Source organism: Plectropomus leopardus, chromosome 6 (genome assembly GCF_026936395.1).
Source record: "Plectropomus leopardus strain MGB_pleo_1.0 chromosome 6, ASM2693639v1, whole genome shotgun sequence".
NCBI classification, from domain to species: domain Eukaryota; kingdom Metazoa; phylum Chordata; class Actinopteri; order Perciformes; family Serranidae; genus Plectropomus; species Plectropomus leopardus.
This window is the reverse complement of record NC_142181.1, coordinates 4,244,534-4,261,007: the sequence shown is the minus strand read 5'-3', so window position 1 is coordinate 4,261,007 and position 16,474 is coordinate 4,244,534. Positions and strand designations below refer to the sequence as shown.

General features: G+C 36.4%; 1 protein-coding gene across 3 annotated transcripts; it reads left to right on the top strand.

Annotated features, from left to right (window-relative positions):
* The first annotated feature begins 934 nt into the window (after positions 1-934).
* gkup (glucuronokinase with putative uridyl pyrophosphorylase) lies at positions 935-15,921 on the top strand. Of its 3 annotated transcripts, XM_042487011.2 has the most exons (23): positions 935-1,111; positions 2,200-2,306; positions 3,100-3,144; positions 3,252-3,405; positions 4,627-4,698; positions 4,830-4,918; positions 6,503-6,659; positions 6,915-6,992; positions 7,971-8,062; positions 8,600-8,705; positions 8,807-8,886; positions 8,979-9,047; positions 10,265-10,325; positions 10,413-10,429; positions 10,526-10,583; positions 10,874-10,966; positions 11,047-11,107; positions 11,221-11,334; positions 12,050-12,107; positions 12,398-12,466; positions 13,390-13,453; positions 13,576-13,647; positions 15,042-15,921. In XM_042487011.2, the coding sequence occupies exons 1-23, from the start codon at positions 1,055-1,057 to the stop codon at positions 15,135-15,137; spliced, it is 1,869 nt and encodes a 622-aa protein (XP_042342945.1). In that variant the 5' UTR covers positions 935-1,054; the 3' UTR covers positions 15,138-15,921. The 3 variants fall into 3 exon arrangements, with proteins under 3 accessions (XP_042342945.1, XP_042342946.1, XP_087934662.1); XM_088078536.1 differs by lacking the exon at positions 935-1,111 and having other exon boundaries at positions 2,256-2,306; positions 3,100-3,174; XM_042487012.2 differs by lacking the exons at positions 13,390-13,453; positions 13,576-13,647; positions 15,042-15,921 and having other exon boundaries at positions 12,336-12,469.
* The last annotated feature ends 553 nt before the right edge of the window (positions 15,922-16,474 follow it).

Below are 16,474 nucleotides of genomic sequence, written 5' to 3'. Positions count from 1 at the left end.
GATGCTATTTCCACTAGGTGCACTGTCACAATCAACGTTGCTGAAACCACTGACATATCCCACACTTTAATTAAAACAAAAAATCTACTTTACATGTAATATATTGAAAACAATTCATTTTTTGTGTTTTTTTTCTTTATCTAAGTACGGTGACATTATGACAAAAAACCCTGACATTTAAAGGGTTAAAATTCTGAAAAATATGAATATTTGATATTATTAGGACTTATGTTGGTTAAAAAAATAAACAATGAAGGTGGAAAATAATATTAATGTGTAATATTTTTTAAAACTTGATTTTGAAAAGTGGATTTTGTGAGCAGAGGAATATGAGTGTGTGTAATATTAAAGTTATCCCAAAGGGTTAAATGGAAGCATTTTGTAATAATTTTACAGTTGATTTTTAAAGAAAACATGCCGCCAAAATTACAGTTTATCACAGCTGGAACTGAAAAAACAAACAATGAAAATATTATGTAGGGCAAATGGTTGTGTCAGGAAAAAACATCAAATTTTAGATTAAAATAGTGATATTCACTCAAAATAGCCTGATTCAACATGTCTTATTTTAAATTTTACCCACAAAAAAACCCAAACTTATTATGACCTAACCATCATGTATGACAAGAACTAAAAAAAATAGAAATACAGCTTTTATTTATGATTTATTTATTTATTTATGGTGGAGGGAAAGTCATGCATCTTCCCAAAATCACTCAGGGAGGCTCAGGGAAAAAAAAATCACTAAATAAAGGACAGTCCTTTATGAGTTCATATATATATATATATACATAACGCCTTTCACAAACTCATGGTCGGTTATAAATTAAATTAAATTAAAATTAAATTAAATTAAATTTAAAAAAGACCCTTGAGGGTGAATGAGGATGACCTCAAGTAGTCGTGAGTGTGTTTTATTTTGAAGGTTCTTTGCGGAAGTACGTTAGTCCATTGGCGCTAGCAGAGTTGAGCTCCTGCAGGTCGTGAATATTTCTCGACCTCTGCTCTGTTTTTACTGATAAAACGGGACACCAGGACAACGTGAAGCGACCCAATGATCTGTATACTGCTGGTCGCCGGTCACGGCACCGTCTTAGAGACACAAATTAAGGTAAGTAGCCTGAATTTCGCAGCACAGAGGAGATAACTTGAAGCGGAGCAAAGTTCGCATTTCGAGCTCGTACGCCGAACCTCCTTTAAAAATCTGCCATTTCTCCGCTGTGTCACCTGTCGGCTCGCGTGCACACCTGTTTGACCAACAACTTTTACATTTAATTAATCACGAGGATACACCAGAACATTCGGCTGACATATGACCCGCCAATGTTACCGGTATTTTTAAAAAACAATACTTTTTTTATCATGTGCTCGCAGTCTTCAGCGCCCCCTACCGAGCAATGTGGTGGACTGAAAGTGGAAAACACACTATAGCAGGGGTATCAACTAAAAACCAAAGTTGCTAAAATTTCCTCCAAACCTCATACCTAAAATCACAATCACGATTAATTGAACAGGTTTACCTCGATTATGATTAATGTGTGATTATTTAGCTTTTTTTGAGGTTTATTTATTGCCATCGTAATACACACATAATCTCTGCAGCAGCTGAACATCATTAATAGCAGTGTGTTGAACAAGCTGAACAAGTTGGAAATGTTTGAATTTTTTTTCATAAAAAATGACTTACATGCTGAAAGAAATAATTGCCAGTTAATTTTTGTTATTAATCGACTAATTGTTTCAGCTGCACTTTTATCTGATAATAGTAGTGAAGTAAAAAAGTACAGTATTTCCCTCTGAAGTGTAGTCGAGTAGAAGTGAAAGAGGCAGAGATTAAGATACTCAAGCAACTAAAAGTAACCTCAGATTTGTACTTAAGTACAGTACTTGAGTGAATGTACTCAGTTACAGCTCACTGACAGTTTCATCTGACCATGGTGTGTTTGAGTGTAATAAACACATGATTTATTATTATTTATTATTATTTATTATTTCTCCTATAGCTGCCAACAGCCTGCCAACATTAGTAAAAAAATAATATAGTAGAAACTAGTAAAAATTCACAAATTTCAAGGCATAACATCCAGGAACATCCTTCACATAATCTCTGCAGCAGCTGAACATCATTAATAGTAAAGTGTGTTATTTCGGTGATTTGTAAGCTGCATTTGAGTCCATTTTTTGTCCCGCCTCTCCCAGAACGATGACACAGGCTTGTACAGCCACCTGACCGGGGTACCAAAGGCTTTACTTCCTGGCATCGGAGGAAAGAAGATCCTCGACTTTTGGTGGGAAACAGTCAACATGTGAGTAACAGCGGCAGGCGGCCTCAGACAGAAACAGGCCAAATTTCGAGATGCACCTGGCTGCAGACGAGGTCCGCAGCACATGTGCAATAAGCATCTCCAGAGTTTTGGGAGTTTTGTGAAGTGTTTCGGGGTTTTTTTTTTGATGTCGTTGGAATCGTTGTTTGGTAAAAAATGAGGCAAATGTTTGAAACTTGTGTGAATTATTGGTTTTATTCTTTTTGTCTTTATACACTCAGGGTCTTCCAGTTAATTCAATTCAAAACACGTTATTCGTCCCCGAGGGGCAATTCGCAGGGCACGCAGAGCAGTAAGGTGAAAAACTATACATAACGACAATGACCTAAAAGACAAGAAATTTAAAAGAATTTTTTAAAAAAAGCAATAAATGTGCACAGGCATAGCCTATTCACATTGTTTATAAGAAAAATATTTATAATTTAATTTGATTAAAGCATTGCAAACAATTGCATTGATCTAAATTAAATGACTTTATACTGACGAACTTTTAAAATTTAAACTAATTACAAACGTTTGAGATCCAGTGTAATTAACTTCTCAATTTAACATTTGTTACTTGCAAAGTTTGCAATTTAAAATATAATATAGCGGCTCTTTTAACATTTAAAACTTCATACAGACCCACTTTCGCTGCTGAGACGATGTGATTTCCAGTTCTGTGCTCTTATGTCCGTGTCTCTGCAGCTCGCCGGTCTTGCAGTTTTCTGATTCTCTCTCGACTCCTCAGACATTCGTCGGTTAACCTCTGATTGCATGTCTGCTTTGTCTCCAGGCGACAGCTGTTCACGGAGGTGTATCTGGTCACTAACGCGGACAAGTGAGTTCTAACAGCTGCATGAACCACGAGGTGAAGCGACAGTTTCCTCCCAAAATGGCATTTTAATATTCTGCTCCTTTTTTACTGGACGCTGTTACACTGAGCAGGTATAAGCACTACGAGCGCTGGGCCACCGCCAACGACTTCCCCGTGGAGAACGTAGTGAATGACGGCAGCACCACGCTGGAGGACCGTCTGGGCGCCGTGGCCGACCTGGAGCTCGCCATACGCAGCCGTAAACTGCAGGATGACATCATGGTGGTACGATGAATCCATCTGTTGTTGCTGTTGGAGCGTTTCCACTCGCACAACTGCTCCGTTACGTTTCTCTGTGTTTATTCTGATAATTCAGCGGGCTTCATGCAGCAATTTTCTCTTAAATTTCTCTCGTATTTTCTCTTAATTTTCTGGTTAGAGAAAAAAAAGAGACTCCAGATGCAGCAAAAGCTCTTAAGCACCCAAATCTGCTCTAAGTCACCTGTCAGCACAGGTAACGCCCCCTAAACCCGGTATAAAAGCAGGTTTTGTGCAAAGACACGACACCAAAAAAGGCTGTAAGAAGAAAAACTTCTTCAGTAGTGAAACTGACATACTGTTAAAAAACAAAGTAAATGTGATTTCACTTAAATGTATTCAAGTATTATAAGTAAAAGTACACATGCAAAAAGGCTTAAATAGATGTAATAAATCAAAATAATTTAAATAATAATAAGAAAAAGCAGCAAGTCCTCATACGTACAGTTTATATATGAGTTGGAAATGTTTGAATTTTTTTTTTCATAAAAAATGACTTACACGATGAAAGAAATAATTGCCAATTAATTTTTTTTAGTAATCTACTAATTGTTTCAGCTGCACTTGTATATTTTCATGTTTTTGATTTGTGCAAAAATCTTAATTTGTAACATTTGTCATCTGATAACAGTAGTGGAGTAAAAAACTACAGTATTTCCCTCTGAATTGTAGTCAAGTAGAAGTGGAAAGAAGCAGAGATTAAGATACTCAAGCAACGTAAAAGTAACCTCAGATTTGTATTTAAGTACAGTACTTGAGTGAATGTACTCAGTTACATTTTGGTCAGCAGAGGGACGCACAATAACTGAAATTACTGTACAGTAGTGTCCCTTAAGCCCTGAAATGAAATAATCCATTTATTATATTTACTCTAAAACATCATCTAAATTTGATTAAGTGATATTCATGCATTTTTTAAACATTTCCCAAATATAAAACTTATTTTTCCTTGCGTTAAGCAGCAACTTGTGGACTGTGAAAGCAGAGTGTTTTTCTCTTAGTGCTGTTGACCACTCGTAAAAAAATTCCCTCACCTAAGAGAAAAGCAAAAACAAAAAAACATTGGTGAATCCCAAAAATCAATGGGTACTAACAAAATAAAACAAATCGTTGTTGCAAGAGAAATAAGAGTAAATGTGTCATTATGTGCCGTATGTCGGTCACGCAGTGAGGATTTTGTGTCTGCAGATTGCAGGAGACATGCTGTGTGCAGACCACAACTTTGACATTGCTCAAGTGATCCGCTTCTTCAGGTCAGAGGTGATTTACCACAACGCAGTTTTATTATTTAACCGAACATAAAACCACACAATCAATCGAGTGCAAAGGATTCATATCAAGGTCGTGTAAATCTTTCTGTCATGAGCAGCCTGTTGTTTTGTGTGCTGCAGCCCGGAGAGCTGATGATTTACTACGAGCTGGAGGAGAGTGAGAAAAGCAGCTCCAGGGGCATTGTGGAGGTTTGCCCGGACACACATAGGTGAGAATTTTTTATTTATTTATTCATTTTTTGTCCCATAATGCACAACATGTTGCAGCCGCAGCATTAGGAAGTCATATTGCATGCGGTGTTTCAGAAATGTGTTTACATACGTTAAATACGTCACTCTGAGGGAGATTTGTTTTTATTGTGCTGTAGTTTGTGATCGGGATGTCTCAAGAACATCTTGAGGGACTTTTTTCAAATTTGGCACAAACTTTCATTTGGACTCAATGATGAACTGATTGGATTTTGTTGGTCAAAGGTCACAATGATCTTGTCTGTCTTTTCTTGTGAATGCAATAGCTCAAGAAGGCAGATTTTCCTCAAATTTGGCACAAACGTTCACTTGGACTCAATGATGAACTGATTAGAATTTGGTGGTCAAAGGTCAAGGTCACTCACAAAAGTTGTTTTCTGCCATAACTCAGTAATTTATACAATCATTTTGACAAAGCTGAAGGCAAAGATCAAGGTCACTGTGACCTTGAATTTGTCTCATTCTTGTAAACACAACGTCTCAAGAACGCATTAAGGGAATTTCTTCAAATTTGGCACAAACGTTCACTTGGACTCAATGATGAACTGATTCGATTTTGTTGGTCAAAGGTCACAATGATCTTGTCTGTCTTTTCTTGTGAATGCAATAGCTCAAGAAGGCAGATTTTCCTCAAATTTGGCACAAACGTTCACTTGGACTTGAGAATGAACCGATTGGAATTTGGTAGTCAAAGGTCAAGGTCACTCACAAAACTTGTTTTCGGTCATAACTCAGTAATTTATACATTTTGACAAAGCTGAAGGCAAAGATCAAGGTCATTGTGAACTTGAATTTGTCTCATTCTTGTAAACACAACATCTTAAGAACACATTAAGGGAATTCAAATTCAAATTTGGCACAAACGTTCACTTGGACTCAACGATGAACTGTTTAATTTTGGTGGTCAAAGGTCAAGGTCACTGGGAACTCACAAAACATGTTTTTGGCCATAACTCAGTAATTTTTACAATAAATATGACAAAATAGAAGACAAAGGTCAACATGAATTCGTCTCATTCTTATATTATATTATTATAATATCTGGTATTTGATATCACCAGAATATCTTGAGTAAATGTTTTCAAATTTGACACAAACGTCCACTTGGACACAACGATAAACTAATTAGTATTTGGCGGTCAATGGTCACTGTGACCTCACAAAACAGGCTTTTCTTCATAATTCATACACTAATTGTGACAAAATGTCACACAAATGTCTAATAGGATTAAATAAGGAGGACGTGAATTTTATATCCAGAAGATTAACTTCACTGTGACGTCATAAAGTTAAAAACAAAACACGTTTCTGGCCGTTATTCAGTGTCATATCTGTGGCACTGAAGGGAAACATTTGGTCAGATAATGAACTGGTGACACTAATTTTGGGTCTCCACCTTGTAAATAATTGTAGATCGTCTGAGCTGCTGGTGGGAAGATGTTTGTGATGCAGACGTGTTTTTAGAGACTCGGATGTAAACTGTAACTTGACGAGTTCACGGAGGCTTACAGCTGCAAGGTGGTAATTCCAGTTTTCCGAATCAGGATAACTCGCTTCCTGGAGAAACCGCAGGAGGGTCTGACAGCGTCCCGGCTGGCCAGCGTGGTGTTTTACTGCATCCGGAGAGACACACTGTCCCACCTGTCTGACTTCCTCAACCTGCAGCTGCAAGCCACGGACAGGTCGTTCGGACGATTCTGGGTTCGTAAGTGCTAATTAAAGAAGTTTTATTTCAGCAAATTTATTACTTTACCACCTCACACAAACTAAACTTTCCTGTATAAACTAAAACAACTACTGAGACCAGGTCTGCTTTGTAGCTCTTTAGACAAATATGAGACTAACCATTGTGTTCAGTGGAAAGATTGATTTTAATTGCACTATTTTATAAAACATCAGTGCATTTTTATGAATGAATAAATGAATAATCAGCACCTTTATGGCTCCTCTCTTCAGGAGTGGCTCATTAATGAGAAACAACGCGATGTGTTTGGGATGAAGCTTCCCACCGGCTTCCAGCTCATCGGACAAGTGGTTTGTTTTTTTACTTCAGTTCCTCAGCCGCGTTTGTTTTTTCTCACAAATTCTGCAGATTCTTACAATGTAAGAGAGAAAGACAGATTATTAATTCAACATTTGATTTACTGTGTTTACACAGAGAAATATTGGTGTTTATTCTTCATTAACTGAGTTTTCCGTTGATTTAGTATAACACCCACACAACACTGTCAGACTCACAATGAATAGGCAGTTTAAAAAGGATGAAAATCGATGCAAATTTTGGAGCTTTTGGCGCTCCCTTATTCAAAAACTCCTAAACAGTTTTACACACACTGTTTAACTTTTATGTAAAAATAAGATATGTTATGAAACATATCGTGCAAGTTTTGTAATGATTGGACAAATAATTTAATGATTTATAGTCTAATTTGTGTTATGTCACGCTCATTATTTTTTGCATTTGTAGCGCCCCCTTGTGGTCGATTTGTATGAAACTCTCAGGGTATGTTTCAGGTACTTACATGAACATATCCTGAAAGTTTTGTGATTATTGGCCCAGCTGTTGAGGAGTTAGGTTTGTTAAAGTGCTAAGGCACGCCCTTGTATAGTTGATTGGTCAATATTTCAAAGCGCAGTGAGATATCTTCAAGCTTTGGGCATTTTTTTAGTCCAATAATGCACAGAAAATTTGGTCGCAGTCTCACGTACGGTTAAGGGGATGTCAGTGTGTTTTTAAGAAAATGGTAAAAATGGTGGAAAAATCTTGTTCAAGATCAAAATATTAAATATTTATGTTTGTAAAGACGGTGCAGTATTTAGCATGTAAGGATTTACTCTGTGAACGTGTCAATAAATCGCATCTGAAAGTCATACAAACCGTTAGAAACCAGTAACTCTACTGGGTCAGGCACTGGGACTGGATGCTGTTTCTCTCTCACAGCTGATTTATGAATTTGCATATAAAAACTTTACATTTCCTCTATAATAACACGCCTCCTCCTGACATCTCAGGGCCTGTCGGACTACACCAAGTGGCTCACCCACTACTCCACCAAGCAACAAGACAACACTGCTAAACCGATCACGTACCGATCATATGCCCGGTAAGAAAACCCAAATCACTCTCACGCCACTTAAACTCAGCTCAGATTACAGTGTGTTTTCTGGGGATGTAAGATAATATCTGCATGTCTGCAGAATCAGCAGATAATGGCTTTAGGGTGAAATATTGGCACTGAAATGAATGATATGACAGGCTGATAAGATGATGCTTTAATTCTTAAAAATAACGTTTATTCAATCAACGTTACAAAGTGTGTTACACTTAAAATCACAAAAGACAAACAGGAAAAAATACAAAAAGAAATCTTAAAACAACAACCATTTTAAAAAGCAAAAAATACAACACAGAAGAAAAATTAAAATTCAGTGGCTGAAATAAAAAGCACTGCAGTGCCAGAATTAAGTGCAACCTTTAGACATTTCAAACATGCACGTGGAGGTATTAAATGTTCATTTGAGCATCATCTAATGTGCAGACTCTATTGTTGTATTTTTGTGTCTATTTTTGTTGTGCCCAGCACCTGGTTTTTAGCTGTTTTTGGATGTTTGCGCTTATCTTTTTTTGCTGACTCTCACAGGGTTGGATTGATGGGGAATCCCTCAGACGGCTTCAACGGGAAAACCATCGCCATGTCCATCTCTAACTTCTGGGCCGAGGTCACTTTAGTGGAGAGCCAGACTTTGGTAACGTGCACACACACACACACACACACACACACACACACACAAAATTAAACACTGAAATATATATTGTGCAAAAACATGTGAATTTTATGACTTTGCAGGTTTTAGTTCCTCATCCACTCAACGACCCAACAGAGTTTGGAAGCTTGCAGGATCTGTTCTGTATCAGCAGGAAGGAAGGGTGTGTACGCAGTAAATCAATAAGCTAAAATGCATCACAAACGTGGTCATTTTTAGGCTTTTTCAGCATGTTTTGTTCGTCATTCACTGCAGGTACCTCGGAGGTCTGCGGCTGCTGCAGGCGACCTGTAAGAAGTTCTACCAGTTCTGCTCCAAACAAGGGTGAGATAACTGAGATCACACCTGACCGTTAATTTGTCGGATAAAATCTTTAATGACGTTCAAATGAAGCAAATATGAGCTTTAGCATTTCCTCTTTACCTCCAACTTTATTCATTTTGACCACCACGGCTACACTGACGGTATGTTTTGCAAATAAAAACGACCAAATGTGACAGAAATACAATGTAAAAGTAATAATGCGATATTATAAAAGTTCTTAATTATGAATAAAAGTCCAACTTTTACAATTTTATTTGTACATGTAAAACTGCAGAGGAAGTACCAGCAAAATAAATCACAAAAAATAAATGCACTGTAGAGGAGTTTTATATCCCTCCTGGTATGTTGCTGACCCGTTTCAAAGTTTAAAAATACAGGAAAAATATTTTTAATATTTTTTTTGCAGCATGGAAACACACACACACACACACACACACACACACACACTGTTCTCTGCTTCTCGTTCAGGTTTCCTGTTGTAAAAATTTTAAACCTTGTCAAAAAATTAAATGCAGTTTTAAGATGAAATGATGAAAGTCTATTCTTTTACTCGGGTACAGAAAAAAAAAAAGAAAAACGAGTGACCACAATCTGTAAGAGGTGAAAAATGTGATTAAACTAATTATGAATAACGATAATAATAATGATATTAATTGAGGTAAATCCAGTGTTTATGGAGAAAATACTCTCAGATGGTTAAACATGCACAGCGTCAGTTTGATCTGGGAACATTTTTGCTTTTCCTTAAAGTTGAACATAATAGGAAGGATATATTTTTTTTTTCAGCTTTCTAAATTTGCAAATGGTCAAAAAAATCTAATTTTCCTACATTTTATACTCTTAAATAACATCTTTTATCTCTTTTGTTTTTTTTTTTTGTCTTAAAGTTGATTTATTTAAACCTGTCGGAGCCGTGAAATCACTGCCACTCTGTGGTTTAGCAATCAATGATTTTTGATTTTAGAAAATACCAAAAAAAAAACACAAATAGATTTGCATTAAAAACAAGTTGGAATATTATGATAATACTGAACTGGTGAAAAAATGTTTTCATTTTTGTCTATTTTTACTTTCGCTACTAATGCTCCTTTACTGTCTGCCCTGTGTGTGTGTGTGTGTGTGTGTGTGTGTGTGTGTGTGTGTGTGTGTGTGTGTGTGTGTGTGTGTGTGTGTGTGTGTGTGTGTGTGTGTGTGTGTGTGTGTGTGTTTTGTTGCAGTATTGCTTTAACAAAGCAGAACTTCACACTGAAGTACGACACCAACATTCCTCGTCAAGTGGTGAGGATTCAGTCTCTTTATGAAATAAAGCCAAACTATTGAAAATGTGATGTAATGATTAAATAATGCGCCTGTGTTTTCATGCAGGGCCTCGCTGGAAGCAGGTAAATAGTTCTGTTTTATGTTTTCTTATATGTATAAGGAAATTTTTGCATTTTGCACAGTCTGAGTTTTCTAATTTCCACCCTGTCTTTTCGCAGTGCCATCGTCTCAGCTACACTAAAGTGTCTCATGAAATTCTACAACATCACAGACAATGTAAAGATTTGTCTCATTTCATTGTGTTACATGGAGTTATTTCATGATTTTTCACTCCTTATTCTTTACATCAGCCTCTCCTTTGATATAAGAATTCAGTAGATTTCAAAAATATCACACTTTCATTTTTAAAATCAAGTTTGTTGCATGTTATTCATATAAAAAATCTTTAAAGTTTCATGTAATTTTCAAAGAATTTTTAAAAAGCATTTGGGATGAAAGTTGCCCCATCTTGTTAATAGAAAGTCTCAAATAAATGTTTATTTAAATAATCCTATTTTACTCTCCAGGATCTCCCAAAGCCGATCCGAGCCAACTTCATCCTGAATGTGGAGACTGATGAACTTTTCATCACAGCTGGTCTGCAGGACCGAGTCGTTCAGGTCAATAACTCTGCACACGTCCGTTATCCTTCATTAAATACCAACAGTAGCATGAATTTTTCCCCCTTGTGTCTGTGCAGGTCTATGAAGGTTTAGTCTACATGGATTTCAGCAAGAAGCTCATGGAAGAGCAGGGCTACGGTACTGAAGCCGCCGTCTGTCTAAGTTTCTACGTAGATGATGCAGTTACATTTCTTTCTAAAGTGTGTGTGTGTGTGTGTGTGTGTGTGTGTGTGTGTGTTTCCTGTTCTCAGGGAATTACATTTCCATGGACATGAGTGGGCTCCCCCCATTCTGGCTGGCTTACCTGAGCGACCCCAGTGACTCTGGACGCATCCACAGCAACATCAGACAGCGCTGGCTGAGCGGTGCGTCTCACATCAAATGGACAGCGACGTCCTGTGATTCATCACGTCAAAATTCACTGCTAAAAAAGTCAGAGGATCTAATGATTGTGTGCGGGATGTCAGTTTTTATTGTTTTTTCTTTCTATAGCAGGTCACCCATTAACCATTAATTAACCAGTTAATTTTTAAGAAAAAAAAACGCAAAATGACATGAATATGAGAGGCACACCTTTTGAATCATGGAAGAAAATCCCCTTTTTGTTTAATTTAATAACTCATTAAAATCAAACTGATCATAAAAACAAACACTTGAAAAAACATCAGTTTGATGAGAACTTCAAACAAACAAATCTTTTGTGACAGAAACCAACTTTGGGAAAAATGTATTTGTCGTGTACTTTGAGTTTTTAGTTTGTCTCATGTCCCATTTACTAACATGGAGGGGCGGGCTTTATGACCTATACTGCAGTCAGACACCAGGGGGCGATCCAGATTGACAAGTTACACACAAGTTCACTTTTTTTTTTTAACAAAATGTTTATTCAAAGTTGAATAATGCATGGCGATTTTTCTGAAAATAGAAAACTTTAAAAATAAATAAATAAATAAAGTTCTTTAGTCGTTTTTTAGAATAACATGCGAGCCCATGTACGTATTTCCATCTTTCTATTCCCTTTAGGAGTTATAAAAACTGGTTTGCTGGTTGAAATACTTTGATGCTGCTGTCTGTCCGCAGGGGAACCTCTGGTAGTCGAGGCCATGAAGACTTTTGCCGAGCTCACCGATCAAGCCAGGTTGTTTTGGATTGTTGATCAAGAATTTATGCAATAAATATCAGTGGATGTTTTGTCAAATACATCCGGGCAAAAGCTTGACATATATAACTGTGGGATTAATTATGTCTGGCCTTTGTGCATCGCTAATTGGCTTTGGGCTTTCTGAAATGTGTGAAATGTTTATGCACCGAGAGTCCCAAGAAACAAAATGTCAAATGAGTTTTAGTCTTTGTTTTGACATTTCAGAAGTTCAGAGCACGAGAGGTGAAACTACGTCTTACCGCTGATTGAAAATGTTGTCCCCTCAGGACGGCTCTGCAGGACCGAGACTGGAGGCGTCTGGCACAACTGATGGACCAGAACTTCGAGCTGCGGAGGTGAACTGTGTATTTTGGTGTGAGGCACTAATATCACAGCTATTATTGATATTTTATATATATATATATATATTTTTTTTTTTTTTTTTTAAATTTGTTTATTTATCTTTTTAATTTCTGCTTTAGATTTTATTTAGAGGCAGTTTAACACAGATCGTCAAAGATACAAGTTTGTGTGAAATAGACTTCGTGTTTGCTTGGATGTTTTTTTGTTTTGTTTTGGGTTTTTTTTAACATTCAAACATTATTCGTTCCTTTATTAAAGTTAATATCAGCTGCTGAAATGGGAATAATAATAATAATAGCAATAACAACACTAATAATAATAATAATAATTAAAAAATGAATGATGGAATTGTTTATCATTTTTCTATCGTTTTCCATCCAAACACGCCCTAAAGATCATTTTTCAGATTTTTTTTTTTGTTAATATTTTTAAAAGCAAACTCAAAACATACTTTTATAGTCTGGCTTTTAACTGAATTTTATTTGATCCTCTTTTCAGTCTGTTTTATTGATTTATATATAATCTTATTCTATTTTAGTTTCAGAATTATCGTTTGCTGTGTTACTGTCTATTTTACTGATATATTTTTTAGTGTTATATCTAATTTTATCTGTTAGTGTTTTATAATCTTATTTGAGGATATTTTACTGAGTTTTTTTATTTTATTTTAACATTTTAACCTTACCTCCAGTGTTTCCTCATAAGGAATTAAAATAACGTTTCCTCAGTTCGTCAGTACCTGTTTTTTTACTGAGTCCTTCTTTATGAAACATTTTGAGCATGGATTGTGGGGGTCATGTATTTGTTTTTATGTATATTTGTATGTAAAGCAGTTTGTGTACATTATTTCTGAATGAAAAGTTTGACTGAGTGAGAGATTGAGACTCTGATCTAAAGTAACATCATATCCCAACAGGTCTGTGTACACTGACGACTGTCTGGGTCCCGGGAATCTCAAGATGGTTCAGCTGGCGCGGCAGGTACGAGCCTAAAAGCGGAGCGTGATTTATTGAACAGTCTTAAGTCTTTTCTCCGTCTCCGTCTGTGCGTCTCTGCAGCAGAGTTTCATGGCGACGCATTTAGTTTTTGCTGTTGGTTGCAGTTTGGCTCTGCGGTGAAGTTACCAGGCAGCGGGGGGGCTGTGGTGGGTCTGTGTGTGGACGAAGCGAAACTGGTAAGACGGCACCACATTGAAACTGTTGTCTTGAGTTGACATTTCGTATCTACGCCCACGTGAGGCCGCGGGATCTGAGCGAGTGCAGTCAAATCTGCAGAACTACACTCGATTTTTGTAGTTACCAAGCAGACAGATTTCATGATGTGGCGTATCAGAAAAATGCGACATTTCTGAAATCGTGAGAAATCACCATCAAGTCCTCTGACAAATGAAAGGTCGACTTTGTCACTTTAATTTGTTTTCCCATGCAGGGATAGCTAATGTCGACTTTATTACCCCCAAAAAATAATGCAAGATACTCCACCTGATACTCTGGTCATGGCAGTACTTTACCAAAATACCAAAGCAAAAAAGTAGGGCTGTCAAACGATTCTTTTTTTAAATCGCAATTTTAAATGGTTAATTGACATTGATCACATTTCTTGTGACAACAGTTTTGGAGTCCATACCGACAAAGTAAAACACATTTTACCAGATTGTCTTGATTAGGAATCAAATGAGAGCAAAAAAAAAAAACTGCATGAGTTTAGCATAAAGTTGGCATGTCTCTCAACCTTTGAAAGCTGCATGCATTAAAACCTAAGAAAAAGGGTTAGAATTTGTTTAAAAACATGGGAAAAGAGCTAAAAATAAATTAAATAAATAAATATATATATATATATATATATATATATATTTAAAAATACAGAAAAAATCCCAGTAAATGCTACAATTTTATATTCAAAATTATTTTCAGGAATATATATACATATAGCACCTATTTCAAGTCATTTCTTTGTTAATTTGTTTTTTTTACCCTTTTTCTTTTTTGTGTAATAATTTTGCCGTCATCTTCTTGCCACATTATTTGTAATTTATGGCTAATTTTGGGTAATTTCTTGTTAAGCTGCTCTAAGTGGGGATATTTGCATTGTTACAGCAGCTATGAGGTACAAGATAAAAGAACAATACAATAGTAAAAAATCATTACAAATATAAAAATAGTGAATAGTAAAAAACAAGGCGGAAAAAGAGTACCATAAAGTTTCAAGGTGCCAACAACTCAACAGTCTAGAAAAATATATATACATAAATAAAAGTATATACAAACAAATATATACACACATGGAGAATAATTGCATTTGTGAAGAATTGCACTTTTCACAGTCCAGTTAGTGTGTGTGTGTGTGTGTGTGTGTGTGTGTGTGTGTGTGTGTGGGGTCTACTGGGAGCAGTGCTGGTTGTACAGTCTCATGGGTACCCACAGAGCCATTTTTTGGCTCTTATTTAACTATTAAGATACTGGCTATAGGAGTTTTGCGCCTGTTTTTGGTCGTTCCTTCTGAGGATGAGCTGTTTTTGTGAATGTGATCAGCGTTTTGTAATGACGTAATCTGTGTTTGCTCCACTAGGTGGAGATGAGACAAGCTTTCCAGGAGGCCGGCTGTGTCTTCTGTGTCATCGCACCTTACAACCCATCTGCCGGCTCTGTCGGCAGCCAACACTAACCTCACGTCTCCCCACGACTCAGTCAGGCTGCTCGGGGCCAACCCGGGGCCATCAGTTTCTCAGAGGCCTAATGTCATTTCACAGGACTGATATTACAGCAAAGGTCATCGTCAGTTCTCTTAAATATTCTAATAAAAATCAGGGTTTCTATACGATTAACTCTTTGGTGATAGTTTGGGTTATAATTTAACAGATTGATCAAATAATGTTTAGTCAAACATTAAGCACTTTGTTCCTGGAAAATTAGTGAATCTGCATGTTTCAAAGTTTTGTAGCAGATTATGTGAGATTACGGATTTATGGCTGTTTACGGTAAAGTCAGAATCAGAATCAGAAAAAGATTTATTGCCAGGTATAGTTAACACAATACGAGGAATTTGTTCTGGTGGGTTGGTGCAACATAAATATAGAAAAAGAAAACAGATAAAATAGAAGATACAAATATAAAATATAAAAAGTACGAGTCTTACAGTGCAAAACAAAACAAGTAACACAAGTAACAAGTGAGACCTAGAGTCAAAAAATATAAAAACATTTACACATGAACAGCAGACAGGAGGATATCAGAGACAATAAATAAATAAATCAATCATGCTGGCGCCCTTGTGTGGCACCCGAAGTCGTGAAAACACACGAGGACCGAGGAAGGAGTATACATTTCAAAGGTTAAATTATGTCATTATTTTATACACATGATATGTCACTGTATCAGATTTATGGACCTTATCTTTGTATAATGAATGTAATTTTTGTACACAAATTAAAAAATTTTTTTTATTAGTATCTTTTGTCATGTTTACTGCGTAGCTTGTAAATAATATTTATGTATCATTTTTTAAAAACAAGCATTACTTTTCTTTACTATTAATCCCATATTAAGCATACAGACACAGGGGCGTCACAGTGGGGGGGCAAGTGGGGCTGATTATTAAGGGCCCCAAGCGGGCGGGAGACTCAAAGAACCAAGAATCAAAATTTTGGTTTTGTTTGCAATTATTTATTTTTAAGTAATTGGTGCAATAAGAACATTATAATGGACTGAAAGACAGCGTCCTAAATTCCAAGAAAATGCCCTAAAATCCTAGAAGTGTCCTAAAATCACAGAAATATCCTAGCATTGTCCTAAAATCACAGAAATGTCCTAAATTCCTAGAAAATGTAAGCGCAAAGTGAGTATAACCTCTTAAAGTGAGAATCTTTGGGGCTAAAGATGCCTATGTTAACACATATCAATAAATACTTATTTAGACAAATAATATTGACTTATTTAGACCTAATAGGCTGATTTAAGTTAACTGTAAGTCTCAAATATGTTTTGCGGCCCCAGCCAGGTTTT